The sequence below is a fragment of the Oculina patagonica genome, chromosome 1 (genome assembly GCF_052425735.1).
Source record: "Oculina patagonica isolate OP01 chromosome 1, crgOcupat, whole genome shotgun sequence".
Lineage (NCBI taxonomy): Eukaryota > Metazoa > Cnidaria > Anthozoa > Scleractinia > Oculinidae > Oculina > Oculina patagonica.
In genome coordinates, this window is record NC_135758.1 from 19,648,062 (window position 1) to 19,672,395 (window position 24,334).

The 24,334-nt window shown below is 36.9% G+C and overlaps 3 protein-coding genes across 3 annotated transcripts in view; 2 read left to right on the forward strand and 1 right to left on the reverse strand.

Moving 5' to 3' along the window:
* Positions 1 to 356: 356 nt before the first annotated feature.
* LOC144660576 (neuronal acetylcholine receptor subunit alpha-10-like) lies at positions 357 to 23,436 on the reverse strand. The gene is made up of 6 exons (XM_078521231.1): positions 23,240 to 23,436; positions 20,124 to 20,266; positions 18,346 to 18,390; positions 17,772 to 17,881; positions 17,152 to 17,333; positions 357 to 1,974 (listed from the first exon to the last, which is right to left on the reverse strand). Exons 1-6 carry the CDS (start codon positions 23,334 to 23,336, stop codon positions 1,049 to 1,051), a joined length of 1,503 nt encoding a protein of 500 aa, XP_078377357.1. The 5' UTR covers positions 23,337 to 23,436; the 3' UTR covers positions 357 to 1,048.
* On the forward strand, positions 3,765 to 11,915 carry LOC144661150 (uncharacterized). Its single transcript, XM_078521857.1, has 2 exons — positions 3,765 to 6,108; positions 6,688 to 11,915. The coding sequence occupies exons 1-2, from the start codon at positions 3,810 to 3,812 to the stop codon at positions 11,292 to 11,294; spliced, it is 6,906 nt and encodes a 2,301-aa protein (XP_078377983.1). The 5' UTR covers positions 3,765 to 3,809; the 3' UTR covers positions 11,295 to 11,915.
* Positions 16,087 to 24,334, forward strand: part of LOC144660484 (neuronal acetylcholine receptor subunit alpha-6-like) — a 68,561-nt gene continuing 60,313 nt past the window's right edge. The window contains exon 1 of the mRNA XM_078521130.1: positions 16,087 to 16,208. The gene's annotated coding sequence lies outside the window, so the exon portion shown is untranslated. The remainder of the gene's footprint in view (positions 16,209 to 24,334) is intronic.

The window sequence follows — 24,334 nt, forward strand, 5'->3', positions numbered from 1 at the left end:
TCAAAATCTTAAGTGTATTCATATGGGGGGATTATATGTGTATGTAAGTTGCCTTATTCAAGGGGAGGGCCGCACTTACTAGCCACTAGTCTTGGCCCAAAAGGTAACAATTCTTTTTTGCTGCTTTTTATTACCTTAATTTATTTATTGCACATCTTTCACTTGCCCGAGACACCCTTGTGTTGCTCGCTTATGATAGATCATGGTTTGCGCAATCTGGCCTCTCAGATTTGTTTTTCTTCAACTTCTTCCTCTCTTGTTTCTTGTTCCCACCGTTTACTTCACCCCTCCACTGTCTCAACTTTTTTTTCTTTTTGGAAAGTTTTGCCATGGAACACATGTACAAGAACAAGTCGTTTAAAAAATTTTCTTTGTGAAATTTAATTATCAAGCATAAAAACTGACACTGACGAGAAATGATTACAAAATTTCAAATTAAATCGAAAGGGACAACGGGTATTGATCTGTGCTACTTAAATTAATTACATATGCTCAGATAATTATACTTGAAAAAAAAAATCTGCTACATATATCTACGCAGCGTCTCTGATACAGCAGAAACTCTCTTAAAAATCACACAGCGAGCCGCCAAACTGAGACTGTGCACCTATGCAAAGGACAAACTCATTTCTAGCCTAGGAGTTGCGGTGACTGTTGCGTTTAGTTTTACTTGAACCTGCAACAAATGCAGCGCTAGCTTAATGATCAACAGATGTTGTCGTTTGCGAAATGCGTCACAACGTTGTATCGTATGTTTTGCATTGCATCGCGTAACATGGCCTTAAAAATAATGAGCACCTTTTCAGTTATTTCTTCAGTGAAAGGCGAAATAGCGTTCACCTGTGCTCTAGCATGCAAAATGTTATTGTAAATGCTGTGCTTCAGTTTAACTGATGTTCTCCAGGGCTTGGGTTAACGTAAACTACAAATTTGCCTCCTGGATGTACATTGCTTTTTATCAAGGGTTAGCCCTTTTCTTTCAGAAAACGTTGTTTTTCAATAAAATATCAGATAGGAGAAGCATGCCTATACGAGGGGTCTTCCACAATTAGTTGGGGATCATGAAGTAGAACGCCAGTGTCGATCCCAAGATGGTAATCGCCGTGATCCAAAAGAAAGCGATGTCCAGCACTGCGGCTGCGTGATGCCAGTCGTTGATCCTTTCATCCGTTTCTTGCGTGTCTTTCAAATGAGATACTATAGCGCGCATGCCGTAAACAATCTCCTCCATTCGCTCATCCGAGGGTGTCAGCGACAGGTTCGATCCCATGACTGACGTGTGGAAACACTTGCTTTCCGTTTCTGTTTCGCCTTTCTTTGGGCTTGCGATCTTTGGCATGGAAACTACCAGCTGATTTTGACTGCGGTGGATTTCGTATGGATGTCCTTGCACTTTAGTCATGTAAAAATTCTTGTTCTTGTCGTCTTGTTGCAACTTGGCTCGTTCCTGGGAAGGCATGGCTAGCAGCATGGGGCCTAAGATATCGAAGATGAGCTTGCGGAACCAGGTCGGCATCTTCCTTTCTGGATCACGGTGATAAACTCTCAAAATAGAGCACGTGATGACAAGGGCCACCGTGACCTGCACCAGGACTGTGACCGCGTATTTACCGATCAGTGGAGTCACCTCCGAGGTCCGCGGCACGTTGTCAGTGAAAACCATCATAAACACTGTCAGACCCAGTAGGATGGTAATGACCAGGCCCATGCGCTCACCTGACTCCGGCGGCAGATAGAACGAGAAAACGGTCAAGACAGCCAGGACAATGCAAGGAATAATCAGGTTCATCATGTAGAAGAGCACTCTACGCTTGACATGGATCGTGTACGTGATGTCAATGAAGGGATGGGGGCAACAGCTGTACAGTTCTACATTGCGCTTCAGAGGTGCGTCTAATAATTCCCACTCGCCACTGACCGTGTATTTGGATAAGTCTGCAGAGTCACGCTTTTTGGTGAGGTTTAGCTTGTTACCTGAAATACAAGTAAAGAAATCAAACGTGAAAAGTTTTAACACACTCCGATACGAAGATAGATAGATATTCTGAGTGGCCGCGCGAGCTCTAAAGGTTTTTTTTTTCTTTGGGTGGGGGGGGGGGGGGGTGGGGGGAGGGGGGGGGAGGAACAAACCAATTGAAAATGTAAATGTTGTTTTTTATAGTGGTCATGCACTCGGGTTTACCGAGAACAGGGGAAGGGGCAGGTTTTGAACCAGGAATCTCCGGATTACAACACCAGCCTCCCTAAACCACTCGGCCACGCTTGCCTCCAATGCAGCGGAATGTGTTTTTTTCGGTGCGACTTCAGTTTACGGACAGGTGCACTCCTTAGCGAAATCTCTGAGGCCGAGGTCTGGAAGTTATTTGAAGGCAAACATTCTCAAAAATAGCGCTGCGCATACCCGACCCAGGGACCCTACCCTACCCGTCAAACTCAAATATTCCCATAGGTCCTCGCGCGGATACCCTTGGTCCCAGTCTGTCACTCTGCTGAGAAGCATTGAGTCGAGCGTTTACATTGAGTGTGGCGCTAAATTTAAAATTACTGCTTAGACGCGATTACAAGGAATGGAAAGAAAGAAACTAACTCTACGGACATCTTTTTTCACGGCTTTTGAAGGAGGGAAACTTTTTATCTGGCCATGTTTTCACACGGAGCAAAAACAGATGGCCAAGGAATGGCATGAAACCAAGATGGCGGCCGATCGATTGGAAAATTTGGATTTCATTCCCCGGCGCCGACAGCCCGGGGGGCCGGGGGGGCGGCGCCCGGCGGGGGCCGCGCGCCCGGCGCCTTTTTAGGCGGTGACGCCTATATGCCAGGGCACGATGGAGGGTTCGTTCGTGTGAGAACTAAGGATGGGCCGATACTCGATACCAAATATTCGATACATCGATATTTTGACAAATTTGAAAAGTATCGATACTTTCGAAAAATATCGCACTTTCGATACTGAACACGTGACCTGAGCCTGCGGTCTTCTGGTCAGCACCTGAGGTTTAAAAATGCACTTTTGCGCAAACAAATATTGATTTTCTTGTCAATATTTGCATTTTTCTATTGCCTTGACTTGATCTAGTCCACAGTGAAACAAAAAGACCAAAAATCAACATTCCTGGCTAATATTTATAATGCCAGGACTGTCCTTTGTATGGTCAAACAAATCACGTGACATACCAATGACGTCAGTACGAAAGGGACGTCATAATATCGATATCGATATCGATATCGAGAAAAAAGGCAAATATCGTATCGATATCGTAGAGAACAGAGAGAGGAGAGAGGATTGGTAACAAAGCACATGTGACAGGTCACGTGAGGTATTTGTATTTGCCTGTCCGCCATCTTGGTCGCGCGATTGTGAACTTGTGAGTATTTTCTTGTAGCGAGAAGCCTTGACTTCAAGATTTGTAGCTGTTATATTTTTGCGCTCACCTACAAACACATAAAGAACTCGTAGTGCACACATACAGCTAAATCGACATACTCGCACACGAGATAGGTCGAGGGTCTACATAAATTGTGGTTTACGCATCGAGCTCTACGCTACGTGTCGGTGAGCTGTTTTGGTCAGACCCTGTCCTGTCATAACTGAAGTTGAACTGAATATAACCATTGAAAGCAATATAAACACTGTCAGAATTGAAATATTTGTCATCTTAACTACTGGCGACATTGTGATTTGAGCTTAACTGAAGACGTGATCAGTACAGAAGAAGTTTACTATCAAAACTGCTGAGATTGCAAAAGATAGAAAGGTGAGCTATCTAAGTTTTATTTGCTTGAACGTGTATTAACTACCGTAGGTTATGGTGTCTTTAATGCAATATAGAGCAGCAGTGGGGTTACATGACGTTCATTTGAAGGCCAAAGAATACTCGGATCGTATGAAAGGGAAATTCTGGTCTATGCTGTTGTTTATGTTTTACCTGGAAGCGATATATCTGCCAACATTAAAAAGAGTAATCCGTTCATGGCAAATGGCTTATTACGCTAGGCTTTGGTTTACACAAATTTGTCTTTATCGTTTCTATATTCCCTTGTTGATTCGACTTGCCAATGATGTTGAGATGAATCCTGGCCCTTTTTACGTTGTGAATTCGTCAAAAACTGTCACGGCTGACTATAATCAAGGTGATGTTGCACTGTTTGGAAGAAATGCTGGCAACCAATGCGTAGCGATGTGCCTAACTGCAGTTGTTTACAATTGTAAAAATAATGCATCGTGGTCAAGAGATCAGCTAAATGAAGTTTTGATTCAAGGCAATGTGCTTTATTCTCATATTAGCAAGTCAGTAGGGAAAGACAGATTGTTGCTATCTGAGATTCCATCTGCATTGTCCATAAATGACGAAAACTTTTCCATTAATTTTAGCAGCAGTTTTGCTGGCGATTTACACATGTCTGATGTAAGAGACTGTTTTTTCCCATTGCAACATGTACTAAATATGTTAATAAAAGACTATGATGCCTTTCTGTTGACTGTTGAAATCAATACGGTTGCTATTATTATTGACAACAAAGGTAATTATAGAATTTTTGATTCTCATTCACGAGATATCCATGGTAACATTGCTGCAAATGGAACAGCAGTACTGTTGGAATTTACTAGTGTACAGGAAATGGTGCAGTATCTGCAAAACTTCTACAGAGAAAAGAATGTAGTGCCATTTGAAGTGTTGGGTATGAAAGTTGAAAATTTATCAGTTAATCAAAACTGCAGGTACACAAGTTCTAGTGCTCTAAGTGTACCATTTTCTACAACAGATAACACTGTAGGGTGCCAGGGATCATGCAGTCAAAGTCAATGTCACAATTTTGAATCAGACATAAGAAAAGAAAATGTAGTTAACAATAGCAGAAAGAGAAAACAAGCACAATCAGAAGAACACAAAGAAAGCTTGCTGATGTTTAGAGAAAAGAAAACTGCAAGGAAAGAAGCTGAAACATGTGGTGAAAGGAACAATATGTCACAAATGTATAGAGAACAGTATGATAGAAAAAAAGCAATTGAAACCAAAGAGCAGAGAGAAAATAGGTTAAGAAAGCCCAAGGAACAAAGAATTAAAAAAAAGAAAATTGAGAGCAAAGAACAAAGAGAGGATAAATTAAAGAAGCATCGAGAACTAATGAGAAAAAGACGAGAAACTGAAACCGAACAGCAGAGAGAAAATAGGTTGAAAGAGAGAAGAGAACGATATAGGAAAAGCAAGGAAACTGAAACCAAACAGCAGAGAGAAAATAGGTTGCAAGAGAGAAGAGAACGATATAGGAAAAGCAAGGAAACTGAAACCAAAGAGCAACGAGAAAAAAGATTAAAGACAAAAAGGGAATTAAAACAAAGAGTAAAGGAAACTGAAACTAAACAACAAAAAGAGGAGAGGTCGATTAAAAGAAGAGAAGCTTACAAGGCCAAAAAGGGTTGTGATAATGACAAAACACAAAAATCTTGTGATGAATTGGTTGTTATTTTTCGTGAACTGGTTGCTTCAGGGCCAACGTTTGTTTGCACATGTTGTGAGCAGTTATGGTACAAACATAGTCTTGTCAGAACTGATACTGTACTAAAACTTAATAACGAAGCTGTATTAAGATGCATAAGAAAAGATGAACAGTGTTGTACAGCTCAATGGGTTTGTCATACATGTTATAATCACCTGAAGCAGAATAAAGTGCCTCCATGTGCAGTCCAGAATAAAATGAGTTTTCCACATAAACCTGACCATTTAGACTTAACAGAACTAGAGTGGAGGCTTGTATCACCACGATTGATCTTTCAAAAGATACACGAAGCAGCTAGGGGAAAGCAATATAAAATTCATGGCAACATAGTGAATGTTCCTGCTGATGTTGTTAATACTGTGAATATCTTACCAAGACTATCAACTGAAACAGACACTATCAAAGTGCAGCTTAAGAGAAAATTAAAATACAAGAACTATGTCCTGTCTCAAAACATAAGACCATCCAAAGTTTTTGAAGCAGCTAAGTGGTTGACTGAAAATGGTGCACTTTACAAGAAAGAAAGTATCAAACTGGACCCAGATTGGAATGGTTTGTTTGCAGGGTCTAATGAAAATGACATGTCAAATGATAGTGCTTGCAGCAGTTCAAGCAACCTTACAGAAAACAATACACCTATAGCTTCAATTAAGTCACTGAATACCACTGTGCAATCTTTTTCAGAACACAGTCGATTGCTTTCATTTCAATTTGGTAAAGTTTTTATTTGCCTTGACTGTGAACAAGTTTTAATAGACTCAATGAATTTAGAAAATCATCTTTTGTATGATCATGGAGTAGAAACTGATACTGAGTGTTGTGAGGAGAGTAACTATATTCCATTTTTTCATAAAAATGACTGTAATAGTAATGAAGTGGTTTTCTTTTGTTCTTTGTGTAGTGCCTGGGAAAAAGAGCAATCACTTTTTAGTGAACACATGGCCATTGTACATGATCTACCACCAATGGAAGATGATGCATCCTCTCAATTCAGTGAAGCAACAGCTAATGTAAGTACTTCCGTTGTGGTCAAACTGTTCAGATATAAAATGCTTGATCCCAAAAATGTTGTTCTTGTAGAAACATGTTTGAAAGGGTATGGATTAGCAAACACTATTTCTCTTAAAGCGTTAGTAGGTATACCAGTAACTTTGAATGTATCAAGGTGCTTATCTAGTGCAACAGATGTGCATTTATGTAGTAGAGATCTTTGTAAGGATTCCTGTCCAACTGAAATGGAGGTAAATGACCCTTGGAATGAAGTGGATGAATCTGAAATGTGTGCTGGTACTTTGGACACAATGTTAACATCCCCGGACTTTGTAGAAGATTGTGAACGTGAAAAGGTTTTGAACTTTGCACCAGGTGAAAGCAATCATCCAATTAGTATTTTCAAAGACCAATATTGCGAAGAGCTAGCATATCCTGGTATATTCTGTGGTCACGCAAGAGCAGATAATAAGGAAAGAAATGTACCTGTGTATTATAGTGACATTTGCAAATCAGAGTTAAGGCGTTCTGATCGTAGAGTTGCTCAGTGTATGGAAAATATTTTCTTTAAACTGAAAAAGCTGCAAATGAAAATAATTTTAGGCAAGTGCCAGATTGCATTGCGAAAGCATAAAACAAATGGAAAGAGACTAACAGCAGGCGAGTTAAAAAAAGAAGGTGCTTTAGACAAATTAGTTCATTTGAATGAAGGGTACCGATTTCTAAGAGCTCTTCGTGGTTCCCCACCATACTTTGAGAAGTCTAAGAGAGATCTATTTGCCATGATAAGGCAACTTGGATCTGCGACACTTTTTTGTAGCTTTTCTGCAGCTGAAACAAAGTGGAATCATCTGTTAAGAATGTTAGGTGAATTAATTGATCACCAAGTATACAGAGATGATGAATTAAATGCCTTGTCATGGGAGGAAAAGTCAAGGTTAATTCAAAGTGATCCCGTCACATGTGCAAGGCATTTTGATTTCCAAGTTCAGCAACTAATTGTAAAATTTTTGCAAAGTGATTGTGCACCACTGGGGAAAATAGCAGATTGGTTTTATCGAGTTGAATTTCAACAACGTGGCTCGCCACACATTCATATGCTTTTATGGATTGAAGGTGCACCAAAGTTTGGTGAAGATTCAGACGAAAAAGTTTGTGAATTTGTTGATAAAATCATTTCTTGTTCAAAACCTGCAAGTGGCTGTGAACTAGATGAATTAGTTTCTCGTCAAGAACATAAACATTCATTTACCTGTAAAAAGAAGTTTCAAAAACAGTGCAGATTTAATTTTCCTCAGCCTCCAATGAAAAGCACTCAAATATTGTATCCTTTAAGTGACATTGAGAATACAAGTCTTTTGAATCAACACAAGGCTACTTGGAAAGAAATCAATGAAAAACTTAATACTATGAGGGAAGGAGAGAATATTTCATTTGAAAAACTTCTTAATGAACTTGCGGTCGCTGAAGAAGAATATATTCTGGCTATTCGATCTTCCCTAAGTAGGGCAACAATTTTTTTGAAACGAAAGCCAAACGAACTTCGAATCAATAATTATAACAAGCACTGCTTGCTTGCATGGAGAGCAAACATGGATGTCCAATTTATCCTAGATATCTACTCTTGTGCAACATATGTTGTTTCTTACGTATCAAAGGCACAGAGAGGTATGAGTGAACTTTTGAGAAAAGCATGTGAGGAAGCTCGAGAAGGAAATTTGAGTATTAAACAGCAAGTGCGTGACATCGGTAACAAATTCTTAAACAATGTTGAAATAAGTGCACAAGAGGCGGTATATATCGTACTTCAGTTACCAATGCGACGCTCCTCTCGTGAAGTGGTGTTTATCAATACAGCTTTACCAGATGAAAGAGTGTGTCTTTTGAAATCGATGGATGACATACAGCAGCTAGAAGATGAGTCTGAAGATATTGAATCAGGTGGCTTGATAAAAAGGTATACTAAAAGGCCATCTTGTCTAGAGAATGTGACATTAGCTGATTGGGCCGCTTGGTATGACAATAGGAATTCAAACCTTAAAAATCTACAAAAATCCAAAAATACTGATGTTGATGGTTTGCCATTAGAAATATTTGATGATGATAACAATGAAGATGATGTTGGTAAAGACATTACTGATACATGTAGCAATGAGCTGACATCAAAGAAGGGCAAAAAAGAACCTCAGAAGCGGTCAAAAGCTAGGGTAATAAGAAGTGTATGGTTTAATAGAGAAAGTCATCCTGAAAAGCACTATCGTGAGCTGCTAATGTTATTTACTGCTTGGAGAGATGAAAATACTGATTTGCTAGGAGACTGTGAGAATTACATGGAGAGGTGTCAGATATTGAAAAAACAGATAAATGACCAAATGGCTCAGTATGCACCATGTAGTGAACAACTAGAGCAAGCATTAGATGATGTACAAACTATAGAAAGCACTGATGATATGTGGGATTGTGTAGCTCCAAACACACAACATGTAGAACTGAGTCACCTTGCAGAAAATGAATGTCAACATGTATGCAACACAGAAGAAGTAGGGAACTATGATCTTTCTGGAGATCTGGGAATTCCTGCTAGTACTACTAGTAATTATGAACATAATATCTCATTTGATGAATTGCCAGATGAAGAGTATAGGGAAGCTGTTCGTTCTCTAAATGTCGAGCAGTTAAATTTTTTCTACCATGTTTTACACCTTGTGAAGACAACCAGTGAACCCTTCTATTTGTTTCTTTCTGGTGGCGCTGGAGTTGGAAAATCTCACTTGACTAAAGTACTGTTTCAAGCAGTTTACAAATATTTAAACACAAGAGCTGGTGTTGATTTTCATCAAATTACAGCTATTCTAGTTGCTCCGACTGGTAAAGCTGCCTATAATATTCAAGGAAGTACAATCCATACAGCATTAGCAGTGCCAGCAAACCAGTCCTTAAAGATTTATAAGAAGCTTGATGCCAGTCGTTTGAATTCCTTGAGATGTAAATTTGCTGGTTTGAAGATAATTTTCATTGATGAAGTATCAATGGTAGGAAATTCCATGTTTAATATTCAAATTAACAAAAGACTCCAAGATATCATAGGTACAGATAATGATTTTGGAGGAGTGAGTATTATAGCAGTTGGAGATTTGTTTCAACTTCAACCAGTATTTGATGGCTATGTTTTTGAAGATTTGGAGAATGATTATGCTCCTTTAGCAGCTAATCTGTGGCAGAAACATTTTCAGATGTTTGAATTACATGAAATTATGCGTCAAAGAGAGAGTCGCGAGTTTGCAGAAATTCTTAACCGGCTGCGTGAGGGTATTCACACTGAGAATGACTTGAATATACTGAGAGCAAGAATCGTTGAAGATCCTGATCAGAACTATCTCAGACATGCTCCCCACCTATTCATTCAAAATGACAGAGTTGATGAGTTTAACAAGTCAGTTTATAATTCTGCAGCTGGCAGAAAATTTATTGTCAAGGCAGTTGATAGTGTCATTGGTGCTCAGTCTGAGGAATTAAAGGCACGGCTATTGAAACAGGTTCCAGATGATCCACGAAAAACTATGCAATTAGCAGCCTGTCTTGCAATTGCAGAAAATGAAAGGATTGAGGTCTGTCAAAACATCAGATTGGATGATGGTCTTACGAATGGTAGTGCAGGTTTAGTGAGATTTATTAGTCTGCTAAATTCTGATTGTCCTGATGGAATTGTTTGGGTTGAATTTGATCATGCTAAAGTTGGAGAGAAAACTCGGAATGAAAATAGAAGCCTTTACAGTGATAATATCCAGCAGAGTTGGACACCAATAAAACCTGTTTGTGTAACATTTTTTGTAGGAAGAGGTAAAGCTGCTCAGATCGTTCGAAAACAATTTCCTTTACGGCAATCTGCAGGAAAAACTATTCACCGTTCTCAGGGTGACACTGAAACCAAGGTTGTAGTTGATCTTACTTCAAGAAGAGCTATTCCTCACATTCATTATGTTGCATTAAGCAGAGTTACTACCATTGATGGATTGCATATAAAGAATCTCAATGAAAAAAAGATAACTGTGAGTAACAAAGTTAAGAATGAAATGCAGAGATTGCGAACAGCAGCTTATCTTCAGCCGTCTATAATATCCCTTGCAGACATTGGTGAGAATTTTGTCAAGATAGTCTTTCTTAATGCACGTTCTCTTCACAAGCACATATCAGATGTGAAAAATGATTTCAATGTTAAGGCAGCAGATATAAATATCTTTGTTGAAACTAGATTGTGGGTGTTTGACCAAAATGACGAATTTGAAATTAATGACTTCTCCTTGTTTAGAAACGATGCATTGTTTGATAGGCAGTTGCATACACAAAGACCATTCTATGGAACTGCAGTTTATACCAGAGCTCAGTGTTATGATGAATATCCTAAATGTCAAAATATGCATGGAGTTGAAATAACAATTATTAAAGTTGAATGTCTGCCAGATGTTGTTATTGCTGGCATTTATAGATCACCAAAAGTGCCAATGAGACATTTGCTTCAAGCATTGAGAGAACTTCATTCCATTATGTCAACAGAACGTTTTCATATAATACTTGGTGATTTTAACATTGATTTTAATGATGGTGTACAAAACAGCAGTATACATAATCAAATGATTGTAACATATGGATATAAACAACTTATTTCAAGCTTTACCACTGATAACAGAACTACAATTGATCACATTTATACAAATCTAAATGAATCAAGAGTCCAAACTGGTGTTCTCGAGACATACTTTAGTGACCATAAAGCTGTGTGGATAGCAACCAAAAAAGAGTAGAAACATGTACATTTTTGTAGGCTATAATGACTAGTAAATGATTAACCTTTTATGCCCCATCATCCACATACAAATTCTCCTGACTGATCTCCATACATTTTCGTATAGCAATTGTTTGGAGAATTTGTTAAAAGTTCAAAGCAATTTCCCTTTGGTGACCATTTTATTACAGTGTAATTCTCCTAACCTCTTCTCTTAATTTAGTATTGACATTGTGAGGAGAAATTTGTAATGATCACTATTAGGTCTTAAGGAAGCATAAATTACATGTAAAGTATGTGTTTCAGAAAGAAAGAAAATTTAAATGAATTTAGTATCTACTTGTGTTACATTTTAAGGTGTTGTAGTTCATCAGCCTTGGTGTCTAAATAAATTTGTGTAACGGCTCCTTTGAGTCCCTTGTGACCATTTGGGTCACACACCCCTCCTTGTGACCCTTTGGGTCACAAACCCACCATATTGCAACTGTACTTATTAGGTAAGTATACGAACAGTACACAATGTAGTTATTTGTTGTTCTGGTCCATGTAATTACACATGTATGTTAATAATGATCGATGTGACATCTAACAGGGATGTTGCTAAGAAAACACTAAGCCGGCTCATCAACAAGCCAGTTGGCTTTTATGGCCTTTGTAGCACTAAAAGTTTATCTAAGTCTTGGTTTTCATGTGAAATTTCAGCTGTATTTACCATAAGTAGTCTTTTAACCGGTGAAATTGGCTGGCAGCCGGCCGTTAGCGACATCCCTGCATCTACATGTACACGTAGTCGTGATATGTAAGTTACCGGTATAAATACATGTATGTTACCTCATAATATTGCACGTGCATTGTATTAGTTATTGTTAAAAAATTATTAATATTTTTAATTATTTTTTTTCTTTTATTATGTTTACAGAACAGAAATGTAAAACAACAAGAAAATGCACAAGATACAGTCTTCAGAGAATCCACTGATTGCCATGTTATGTCCAACACTTTCAATCTACATTATTATCTACAGATATTGAAACAACACACAGCAACAACCATGTAGCGGTAACATTCAAGTTGAAAAGAAACTGTGTTAAACATCTCCGGATTCACCAATGAAAAGACCCTTCAATCGGAGGTCTTCACTGGCTCACCACTGTATCAACTTTACTTCCTGGAGTCCACTTGTACTGTATGTGTGTATCACCTCCAAATGATAACATATCTTATTGGACTGTATATCTTGCATCACAGATTGTACAGTCAGTGTAGACAACTTTCAGCAGCATTTAAACAAGAGTACATCAAGATACTGTATCAACCTTACTTGCTGGACTTCACTTGTAGTGTCGTATTACCTCTAAAATGTAGTAACAATGTTTTGGACTTATTGGTCTTATCCTGCATCACAGATTGTATAGTCAGTGAAGACAAATATCAGCTGCATTTAAACAAGAGTTAATCAAGATGCATTATTTCAAGACAGTATTTTTCTGCCAAAGTTGTAACAGCTTCCTGGCTTTCTAGTACAGTTGCATACTATGTTGCATTCCATGTAACAAAGTGACAATGAAAGACATTTAGTTAGCATGGTTCAAGTTTAAATGTCAATTTTGTGATCAAAGTAGCTCAATATTTGCGTTTTTTTTAAATTGGTTAGAAACTAACCTTACCTTGGGATGCACAACTTAATAAAAAATACCATCCAAAGGAAATTATTGTAAAATTTTATTTACTTGACAAACTCCTTTCCCCCTTTTATAGCAAATGAGTCAGTCTCTAAACTATCAACTTTAATCAACGATGTCTATTTCAGTGTTTAATTACTTGGATATCTTTTGCTTTTTGGGCTCACATTTTCACTCACAACAATAGACCTTTTTAGCTTTGTGTGTCAATTGCCCATCACAAATCACACGATGCTCCCTAGAGAATTTCCTTTTAACTCTCTGAATATCGTGAAGTAATTCTCAAGGGTAACATCACATAGTCAGAAATGGGACAACAAACAAACAAAGCCCAAAAGGTCTATTCCCAGTCTGTCTGGGCTTCAAACATACTGACTTGCTATACTGAAACGTCACCGCCTTTGCATGCATTGCGTGCCGGTTATTAGGCGAGGACGTTAGTCCCGAGCATTATGTTATGAAGCGATAAGCGGTTTGGGGTCCCGATGGGCGATGTGATGATTCGAACCGAGGGGGAATGGTAACTAAGAATATGGCTTGAGATTTGTTTGCATCCGCCATCTTGGTTTGAGACTTTTTCGCAGCCAGAAGCCTTGACTCGAAGAAAGATTAGAAGGTGACATTTTTGTGCGCTCACTTAAAAACATATTGAGATATCATAGTACACAAAAACCTTATCGACACACCGAACTAAATTGTGGTTTACGAGCTGGGAGTCAGCTGGTGAGTGCTGTTTCGGCCAAACCTTTGCCTTTCAAGACTGAAGTTGAACTGGATATAAAGCATTGAAAGCAATATAAGCACGGCTAATTAAACATCAGAATTGATATATTTGTGATCTGAACTACTGGCGACATTGTAACCTGAGCTTTAACTGAAGAGGAGAAGTGCAGAAGAATATGTTGCCACAACTGCTGAGGTGAGCTATCAAAAATTTATATCAGTTTGTTTGTACATGTACTTTATTGAATAACATAATGGTCAAAGTATTTATGGAATCGAAATAACGATTTTAAAAGGCTAAATATCTGCTAGATGTTGTTATATTTAATTTGCTAGAATTTATAGATCACTAAGCATCGAGAGAGCTTCATTCGCGATCCCTTCTGTCAACAGAACGTTTTCGTATACTACTAGGTCAGATTTCAACATTGATTTTAATAATGGTGTGCAAAGCAGCAGTAAATATAAACAAATGATTGTAAAATATGGATACAAACAAAGTTTTAACTTATTTCAGGCTTTACCACTGATAATTCGTTTCTTATATATTATTGTATATCGTAGGTTTTTTATTGTGTATCTTAGATTTTTTTAATACTTGTAAATAGGAGGGCCACGAGTTTGTTAGCTTTTTAGCTATTAAAGTGCTACCCTCTATAAATAAAGACGTTACTTACTTACTTACTATAACAGAACTACAATTGATCACATTAATTTTATACAAATCTAAATAAATCAAGAGTCCAAACTGGTGTTCTCAAGACACACTAAAGTGACCTTAAAGCTGTGTGGTTTAATAGCAACCAAAAAAGAGTATATACATTTTTGTAGGCCATAATAACTAGTAAATGATTTAAGAAGCATAGTGTACATGTAGAAAGATGTGTTTCAGGAAAAAGTCTTGGTGTCTAAACAAATATGTGTAAAACAATTATTAAACAATTATTAAATTTTTAACAATTGATTCTTTCTTTTATTATGTTTACAGAATAGAATTAAAAAACAACAGAAAACATCCAAAATACAGTTTTCAAAGAATCCACTGACAGCTGTGTTTTGTCCTAATTGCTTCAATATGTTTAATCTGCACTTTGTCAAGAAGCAGCGTGAATGTGTGAATGTGGCTATTGCATTGGAACTGCTTTCACTGGAACTGGTTATTGGCCTCTATTCTGCCTCTATGCAATATATAGACAACCCAATCCTCACTATGAATGGCAGATATATTTAAACAAAACACAGCGAAAACCATGTAGCAATAACACCTAAGTTAAAAAAATAAACTGTGTAAAACATCTCTGGATTTGCTACTGAAAGATTCTCCAATTCAAATTCATCTCTGGCAAACCACTGTATCAACTCTACTTCCTAGACTCCACATACACTGTATCAAGATGTTGGACTTATTGGACTTACTTGCATCACAAATTGTACAGAAAGTGCAAACAACTTTCAGCCCCATTTAAATTTAACAAGAGTAAATCAAGATACTATATCAACTTAACTTCCTGGAAACTTGTACTTCCTTGCCGTGCATGTTTTACCTCTAAATGATATTAAGTTTTTGGACTTACTGCACAAACTTTACATTACAGATTGTACAGTCAGTGCAGACAACTTTAAGCCACATTGAAACAAGAGGCAATCTAGATACATTATTTCAAGACATTTTATTCCTGCCAAAGTTGTGGAAGTTTCCTCGCTGTCTAGTAAAGTTACAAAATATGTTGCCTTCCATTGTCAAAAGTCATGATAAAAGACATCTTATTAGAGTTGTACGAATTAAATTGCCAATTTTGTGATCAAAGCAGCTTACAATTTGCCTTTTATTAATTACAGTAACATTGGTTAGAAACTAACCTTTCCTTGGAATGCACAACTAAAAACACCACTGGAAACAAAGTACTGTATTTTAAAATTTTATTTACCTGACAAACCCATTTTCCCCCCTTTATAGCAAATGACTCAGTGTCTCAACTTTCGACTTACAGTGAGGAGCCCAAAAGGGTGGCCACTTTTAATGTATTCACAATTTTCCTTGCACGAAAGAATGTGAATTAATTAAAAGTGGTCACACATTTGGGCTCCTTGCTGTAAATCACACATCTTTTGGACTCGCATTTTCACTCAATAGACATTTTTGGCTTTGTCAGTGTAAATTGCTCATTTCAAAATCACATGATGCTCCCCAGAGAACTTGTTTTTAACTATCTGAACACCAAGAAAATTTTTCTGAATTTGAAAGAAGTGATTCTCAAGAGTGATGTCACAGTCTGAAATAGGACAACAAAAAAATGAAGCCCGAAAGGTCTCTTCTCAGTTCTTCGTCTGGATATTTTAACATACTGACTTACTTTACTGGAACGTCCTCGCCTTAGTATGCATTGCATACCGGTTATTAAAAATGGGAAAATAACTCGTTTAGTTGTTTCAAAGGAAATCTGACATTATAATCTATGCTTTGAGTACAAAGCCCTGAACATGCATCTATGGTAAAAGGAGCACTCAAAAGTCAGGATGTATTGAAGGTAAGCGTAAATGCCCGTCAGTATTAAATACGGGCAACATTTTATTTTAACTTGTCTCGCAGCATTGTTGCATTGTATAAAGTTGTAAAGTCTTTGCGCGTTTTACTCCTGTACGTTAGTAGACATGACTTTGTGACCACTTTGTGCAACAAGACATGACATGACCACTTTGTGCAACAAGTTGCACTTTATAGGGGTCATGTTGCATTATTTTTAAAGTGGAAAACAGACATATAAAATTGCTTGCAATCCTTATGAAATTATGGTGAAGTATGCCTGCACTCAAATCCGGTTTCCATGTCTGTAAATTTTGAAGTATTGCTACAATGTACTACCCCCCTGAGTGTGATGCTAATTCCCCTAGATCCCCTGCAACCCTGGAGTTCAAGACTGGCACCAGCCATTACATTAGTGGCCACCATCTTCTTACAACAGCATGTGGGTTACAATAATTATGTAACTTAGCTCAAGAACTCAGAGTATTCATTAAGGGTCAGGCACCAGGTCAATTGACAGGCTGTGAACATTTCTTTACTCAGCTGTCTTAAGCACTTAAGAGTACCAAAGAGGGTAGGACCTTGCTGATACTTTGCCTGGGTGCAAAACCCGGATGCTCACTTTCCCCAAACCTTACCCTTAATGAATCCACTGTAAAGGAGATGTTTTAAAACTGCTCTGGTTTCTGTAGGATGAAGTTGTTATATTACAAATTTCCTTGTGGGATTTGATTCTTGTGCATCATAGTTCTAAATGTAGATTTAGCCTTTGCAGGTCTAACTTAAGTTACGTTTACATGCAAATACTTGGCCCTGAGGGTTTAATTTCTCCTAAACTCACCCTAGTATTCTGATTGCAAACATGAACCAATGTTTTTTTTTTTTAATTTTTTTTACATACATAAAATGGAAAACAACACTTGTTTCTAATGATAATGGATTCTCACCTGTGTAAGTCCAGGAACCGAATACAAGTGGACAGCTCTGCTCATCAAAGGGGAAATAATTAATATTAATCTTGCAGATGCTGTGAATCTCTGTCGGAGCAAACCATTCTGTATACCCATTGTACTTCAGCACTGCCTTTGTGTCAAAATTGTAGATTGCACCTGTCTCACCAAAGCCAATACTTAAAAACAAGAAAAAGATAAAAAAATGTGTTGACGCATAATACATACCTGTAATAGTGTCTGGTCTTACATGTATTTTGCTTAGGTGATGTGATGTCTTTTGGCTTTCTGTAGTATTATTATGATTAGGAATGAATGTATACGTGTACATTATAAGCCACTGAGGCTTGTCTGGATAGAAAAATGTTCTTGTAGTTTTTATTTCCTGAAGTAATTTCTAAACAGCAGCCTAGGTACAAGACCTCAAACTGGCTTTTTGTAATCTAGGTAAACTCTTGGAATTAAAAGAATAGATTTATTTTGAAAAAGATTAACTATTTAATTCAACAATTATAATAATGTGACAGGGGTAATCAATTTAAAATTTCAAGCTGATGAGTTAAGTGCCATTTCACTGCCATTTATAAACTGCAGTTGGTGAACCAATCTAAACTCACTTGTTGTAAAGGATGATGTCTGGTTTCCAAATCAATTTTGGGTCAATATTGATGAATTCTATTCCTCCGTAATCTTTTGGATCCCATCTAAGGTATGGATTAGTCCACATCTAAGGAGAAATACACAAATTGGTTTGCAGTATTTGCTACAGTTTTGTTAGTATTATTAATTTTATTGTTTAGAAGGTGTCACATGTAGACTTGTTTTAAATTTTTACTGCATGCAAAATATGGGATGGGGGCCCCTGGGTCAGTCACAAAAATATGGAAGGTATATGTTAGGGATTATAAGGGGTCATATATTTTCTCACTTCATATTGTTTGGGAGTTTGCCTTTTAAGGGTTAAGGTTAGACTTAAAAAGATCAATCACAATCTTGGGCTTTTTTGTTATTTTTTGTCACTTAGTCTTTTGGGCTATTCTTTGTCATTGTTTTTGTAAATGCATCGTAAGACCTAAATCCTTGTACATCATGTTTTTTTTTCATGTACATGTGCATTAGTGGTATTTTGTGTTGTTTTGCATGATAAAGTAGAGTGACGGATTTTACTTAACAAGTGTAAGTACACTGTACCTGTCTTAGCCACACTTTACTGGATAGTATTTGATTTTTGCTGTCCTGTTGCAAAAAAACAAGTGCACAATAACATGCTTCCACTACATGTATTTTAGGAACAAAATAATGACGCGGTATGGATACAAGTCCTATTATATAGTAATATAGAGCTAGGATAAGCGTAAATCTCAAAAGAGAAAATTTAATTTGTAAAGTGAAGTTTTACATCCCAGTTTTGAAGTCTCGTTAGCATTCGTTTTTTGTATCTCCACGTAACGCTGCTCGCCACTTAGTTTGTAGACAGCAATGCGTGACCACCCAGATAACAGCTGTGAAAGGAAGCGAGTTTTTTGAGCCGTCATATAGATTTCAAAATATCTTTTGGAAACATCTTCGCGTTCTTTAATGTTCTTTGCCTGATATATTTTACCCTTCACAGCGTACTTTAGAGATCACTTTCTGACAGCTTTTACTATATGTGGCTTTATCAAAACTCTAAAACCTTAACTGCTGATGCTATAAAGCTTTTCTTTTAATGTATTTTTCATCAATAACAACGTCTTTTTGAAATTTGTTCAAAGTTTTTTTTTTTTTTTTTTTTTTTTTTTTTAATTGCAAAACACAGAAAAAAAACAACTTACAGTTCACTTACTTACATTGCTTACGGGACAATTACCTACATCACTTACTAAATAATTACTTACAATACAATTGCTTACATTACTTACACTACATTAAGTTACATTTAAAGAGACTACTTACATACAATACACGTTACTTACAATACTAACAAAGTGCCTACAATACAATTATTTCCGTACAGTGTTAGCCTTAGGGTTTTCTTCATTTTTTTTTAACAGTTGCTTGTTGCTAAATACGTTTAATTATAATTATCACCCACTTAGATTTCTAACGATTATCATTTGACGCTGCTCCAGTTTTGAGGCTGTTGTAACATGCCAGAAAGACAGAGAAATGTTTCATTTCAGGGGACAAGTTGCGTGTCCTACAGGACCATATATAATATCTCGCCACAAGAAAATTAAAATTAAGTTTCTGTTTATTTTTGGATGTGTCTGGCCTTAGGCCTAGAACTATATTTAAAGAAAGGTTGTATGTTCTCAGCGCAAGATTTTGGCTTACAAGAAGTTCCTTAAAGTTTTGCCAGAAGGTAGAGACAACTCTACAGGACCAGAAAAGATGAATTAGGCTTTCCTTCTCAGTTTTGCAGAAACTACAGAGATCGTTATCTTTTATTCCTACTTTTTTAAGAAAATCATTAGTCGCCAGTCGTCTATGCAGCAATTTGAATTGAAATACAATTAGTTTTGTAGATTTGGTACACTGGAAAGATAGCTGGTAAGCTGCATTCCAGTCTATTGGTTCATGGGCTTCAAAGGCGCAATCCGTAGCCCATTTTTCTTGACTATTGGTTGGACACCTTTGTTTTTCAAAGTTTTTTGCAAATTTGTTCAAAGTTGCACCATTGGCCTCTTGAGTCACCGTGGATTCTCAACCGTAACAAAAACCAATATTTTCGCGTTATTTTCAAATTGTGTGATACATCTGATACATGTCAATACTTTGAATATTGATCTCCTTCCTCTCTTGTATGGAACAGCCACACACTTATTAGGGTCAAAATTTACAACCACACGGCACACTGTTTAATGCATGCATGTTTTCACTGACTTGATTGGCCATACACTAGGGTTTCACTTCACAGACTTTAAAGCTAGTTCCACGACGCATTTTCTGAAAGGGTTCAGTTGAGCCCCTAAACGTAGATTCCTTACCAGGTATATAAGTTGACTATACGCCATATCAAACATGACTTCAATGGCCTCTGATTTGTTTATTACTGGTAAGGCCTCCTTGCTGTAGCCAGAATGGAATAAGTCATTAATTAACTTATGTTCGAAATCTTCTTTATGGCCACCTAAGTAAAATAAACAAACCAATCAATCAATGTATTAATGTCATGACGCGGGATGAGGTTGCCCTCTCTATCCGAGCCAGAGACTCGTGTGAAAAGCGCATGACAATAATTAAAATAGAGTATAAAACAATGGAAACTAGTATGAGTAATAAATAATAAAAATAATTAAAAATTTAAAAGTATATTACAATTATTATAATTATTAGTAAAAATATTAAAATGTACAAATGCTTTAACCCACCCACACTATAACTGTTACGCCCTGGATTAAGATCTTTAAAAATGATACTTATGCTAAAAATAAGTCGCTTAAATACAAAATAATGATAAACAATAATTACACTTGCAGCTGGTCTTTAAGTAAAAAAAGTCAAATGTTTTCAAATTATTTTGAAAGTCTCTCAAGTTTGAAGAATGTTTCACGTAAGAAGGGAGCTGATTCCATAAGTGCGTTAACTTGTAAGTGAACGAGTTGTGGTAATGGCAATTGTTGTAAGACGGTTGCACAAGATTTAATCCGCTGTTCCTTAGGTTGTTATTACAAATCACGTTCAACGGCCATGGCCAATTACCTAAGGGCCAATATTTTATTATAACACTTAACAGCTATCGCGAAAGCCTTGTCATAATTTCAAAGTAAATGTACCTAGGAGCTGTTCAAATATATCAAAAATGACTTGAAAGTGTTTGTGAGGGCATTTTATACAGATTTCTTGGGGGAACGTGTGCCAGGGCCAGCAGATAAAGATATCTCTTATTGTATGAGCTACAACTTTACAAAAGCCTGACTTACGCCTGTTGACCCCTGTATAATTAATTATAGTATGACACATATACTATATATACTATAATTAATTATAATTATAGTATGACAAACATGTACACAAAAGAAAAGACAGAACTGTAAAAGACAAATAGCGGACAGTAGATAGAGCTTATCATTGGGTGATTCCGAATTTGGCTACGGTACAAGTTGAAGAACCAAAAACGTAAACCATATGACGTTATGCATGTAGTACTGAACTATAGAACCAAAGAAAAAGCTATTTCTTCAGTAGAAAATTATTGCAGATTGTTCTTAGCGCATATACTTTTTTGTTTCGTATTGTTTAAATTTTACTGAAAGTAGTTGGCTCCATCTCCAATCTCACAGACTGCGCGCAGTTGTGAAGTGTAATCACATTGAAACATCAAGTGAAGAGTGCTCGCTTACGGACTAACCTGCAATAAAAATAAGGCTCGAAAGTCTTTTAAGTGTATACAGCGAAACAGAAAATGGTTTGTAATTGAGTTTGTGTAAGATTGGAAAAGGAATGCCATCGCGTATTTATTAGGAAGCAGTTCTTAAATTAAACTGTCCAGTATATTCTAAACTATCAAGACTATCAAGATTAAAATCTTATAGTTTGACCCAACATCTTTTGTTTTACTATTTTTGGCGATTATCGCTCAAAAGAACACTGCGACAAATTTTAAAAAAGTTGTTTTATCTCGGCCCGACTGTCAAAACTGATTAGTTGCGATTTTCGAAATCCGTTTCTTCTTTCCCGATGGCGACTAAATTCTCTATATAAATGTTTCAATGATATTTTAGTTTTATTATACCGTCTCAAACCACGTTTTTAAGGTTTATTCGATTTATAGACCATTTCTTATGAACAGAATTGGTAAAAACTGATAGCATGGCACTCAATGCCCCGTTTGAAGGATTTATGTCGGAATAAGAGCGATGCACAAAATTACCCACAAATTAAAAAAACCCTTATAATAATAGTTTGCTACGATCAAGCGACAACATTAATGGATTGTAATAAACCGAACTAACTATCAGTTAACGAGCCACAAAAAACATGCATTGCCAGAACGTCAATAAGTGATCACGAGTTGAATTCATTTCACTCAGCTCAATGCGCCAATCTTTATACTTAAATGAAAGCATGAGAGCTGATCGTTCCTTTCAGGTCTCTTGCTGCATCACACAGTTGGTAACAGATCAAATTCTAGTATATTTTATTGGTGAGCCTACAAAAGACTACATCTTCCATTGATTAGCATGGAAGTTACAAACGGCGATTGGAAATAAAACGATGCAAGTTCTGCTTGAGACTATTAAGACAAAGAAGCAACAAAACCCTCCAAACAAATTAGAAAAGTCAGTGTCAAATTCTCTTACTGGAGTAGAAATACTATGGCGACTTACACCATTACATAATAAATACATGTACCTTGTTACTTATAAGTTTGTGAATCTTACAAATTAAAACAGCTTGATGACAGAGTCTGGAACATTCACCATTGTGCAAACGATTTTAGTGGTGTAACAATCATTAATATTAACAATATATTCAAACTGATTAAACGTGTCTTTAAACTTCCTAGTGCAAGGCAGCTGTTACGAATGAGAATGCTAAACAGCTACTTAAGTGCGATCGAAATTTGTTTTGAATTTTTCTCGCTGTGTTTGTGAAAGTTGAATAGCCTTATTTTGTCATCTTGTTAGCCAATTAACAACATAACGCGTAATAAAATATGACGGCTTTGGGTGAAAAGAAATAAATGTTATATTGTTATGTATGTTATATCTACAATGTATGTTAGCGAGAGCGGTACGATCGAACTGATGTGTTCATGAAAGCCAATGGCTTAAGCAAGTAAAATGTCAGTGAAAGTCACTAATAGAGGTTTTGTTTAGTGTGATGTGAAACCACAGTGATGTCGGTGCGAATTAGTATGCAATTTAATGGTCGAGAAACATCTGTTATTCAACTAAACAAAACATTAGCACAAACTAAACAGTGATCAAGTTAACGATCAATGTATTACACCGTTCAAATGAACAATAGATCGTAGAACTCCAAAACATCCTTAAAACATTGGATAATCGCGAACATCCTGTCGAACCGCAAACCGCAAAGAAGAAAGCAAGATGAAATTAAGGGCTGTTTATAAACCATAATGATGAGCCTACTGTACCTTTTGATGTTACAACTCCAAAGAGTACAAGAAGTGTTCCGAGGATCATGAAACCTCGTCGTGTACCACGAACGTCCATAGCGAGACCAAAGGCCATCTTGTTATTGCATGTTGTGCTTCAACGTGTTTCCAATGCGTCTAAGTAGGACACAGAGACAGTTCACATTCTTTTGTATGTAAATTTGCACCCCTCTAACGGCAGGAGATGCATTGTGGAATATGCTGTCAGCGGGGATATGTAGTTTCGTTTGTTTTTCGCCCAAAAAGAAGATTTTAATGGAATGAAACAAATTTATAACTCTTGACAGGTTTTGTTACCAATAAAGCTTGTAAACAACGGTCTCGCAGCAGCTTATGTAATAGTGGGCATATTTTTGTTGATGATTTATTCAAAGCTACTGGATTTTTTACACTTGTTTCTTAAGTTTACATAGTTACGCTGCCTTTGAACAAATCGCTAATTTTAAGCCAAGACAGTTTTGTTTAAGGTGCAATTTCTAAGCTATGGTGTTTTCACATTCTACAATTTTCATTACAGTGTTGGAGTCCTTGCTAACAAATTGAACATTACGCCTTCCTAATATTGTGTTAAAAATCTCCCCAGGGGGCATAGCATGGCCACTTGACGACTTGTTTGTTCGTACAATTCACAAGCAATTTTCACTGCCCCAAGATTATACACGAAGAAACATATAATGAACAGGTTCTTTTGTACGAAGGAAATTGTTAAGTGTAGCTTTGTCCTTAATGGAATGTCCCTTTTGTCCAAGTTCACCAGCATCACTCAGCCAAACAAATTTAATTGAATATATTCACACAATGGTCTTTATTTGTGGAAAGGTCATTTGAATACAGATACTGTTGTTTTATTCGTCGTGCATCTGCTAATTAAAGATGTTAATCCCAGCTTGTTTTTATCCCAATGACCGTTATTCACAAATCACAAACAAAGCGCTTAAGATTTTGGGTACTGTTGGTTGTAGTTTTAGAAACATTGGTGCATATCATGCGATATACCGCACGTAGTTCCGGGGAGCAGTTTAAAGTTCCTAGCAATGTTTACCGTGTCCTTGCAGCAAAATCTTCAAAGACCCA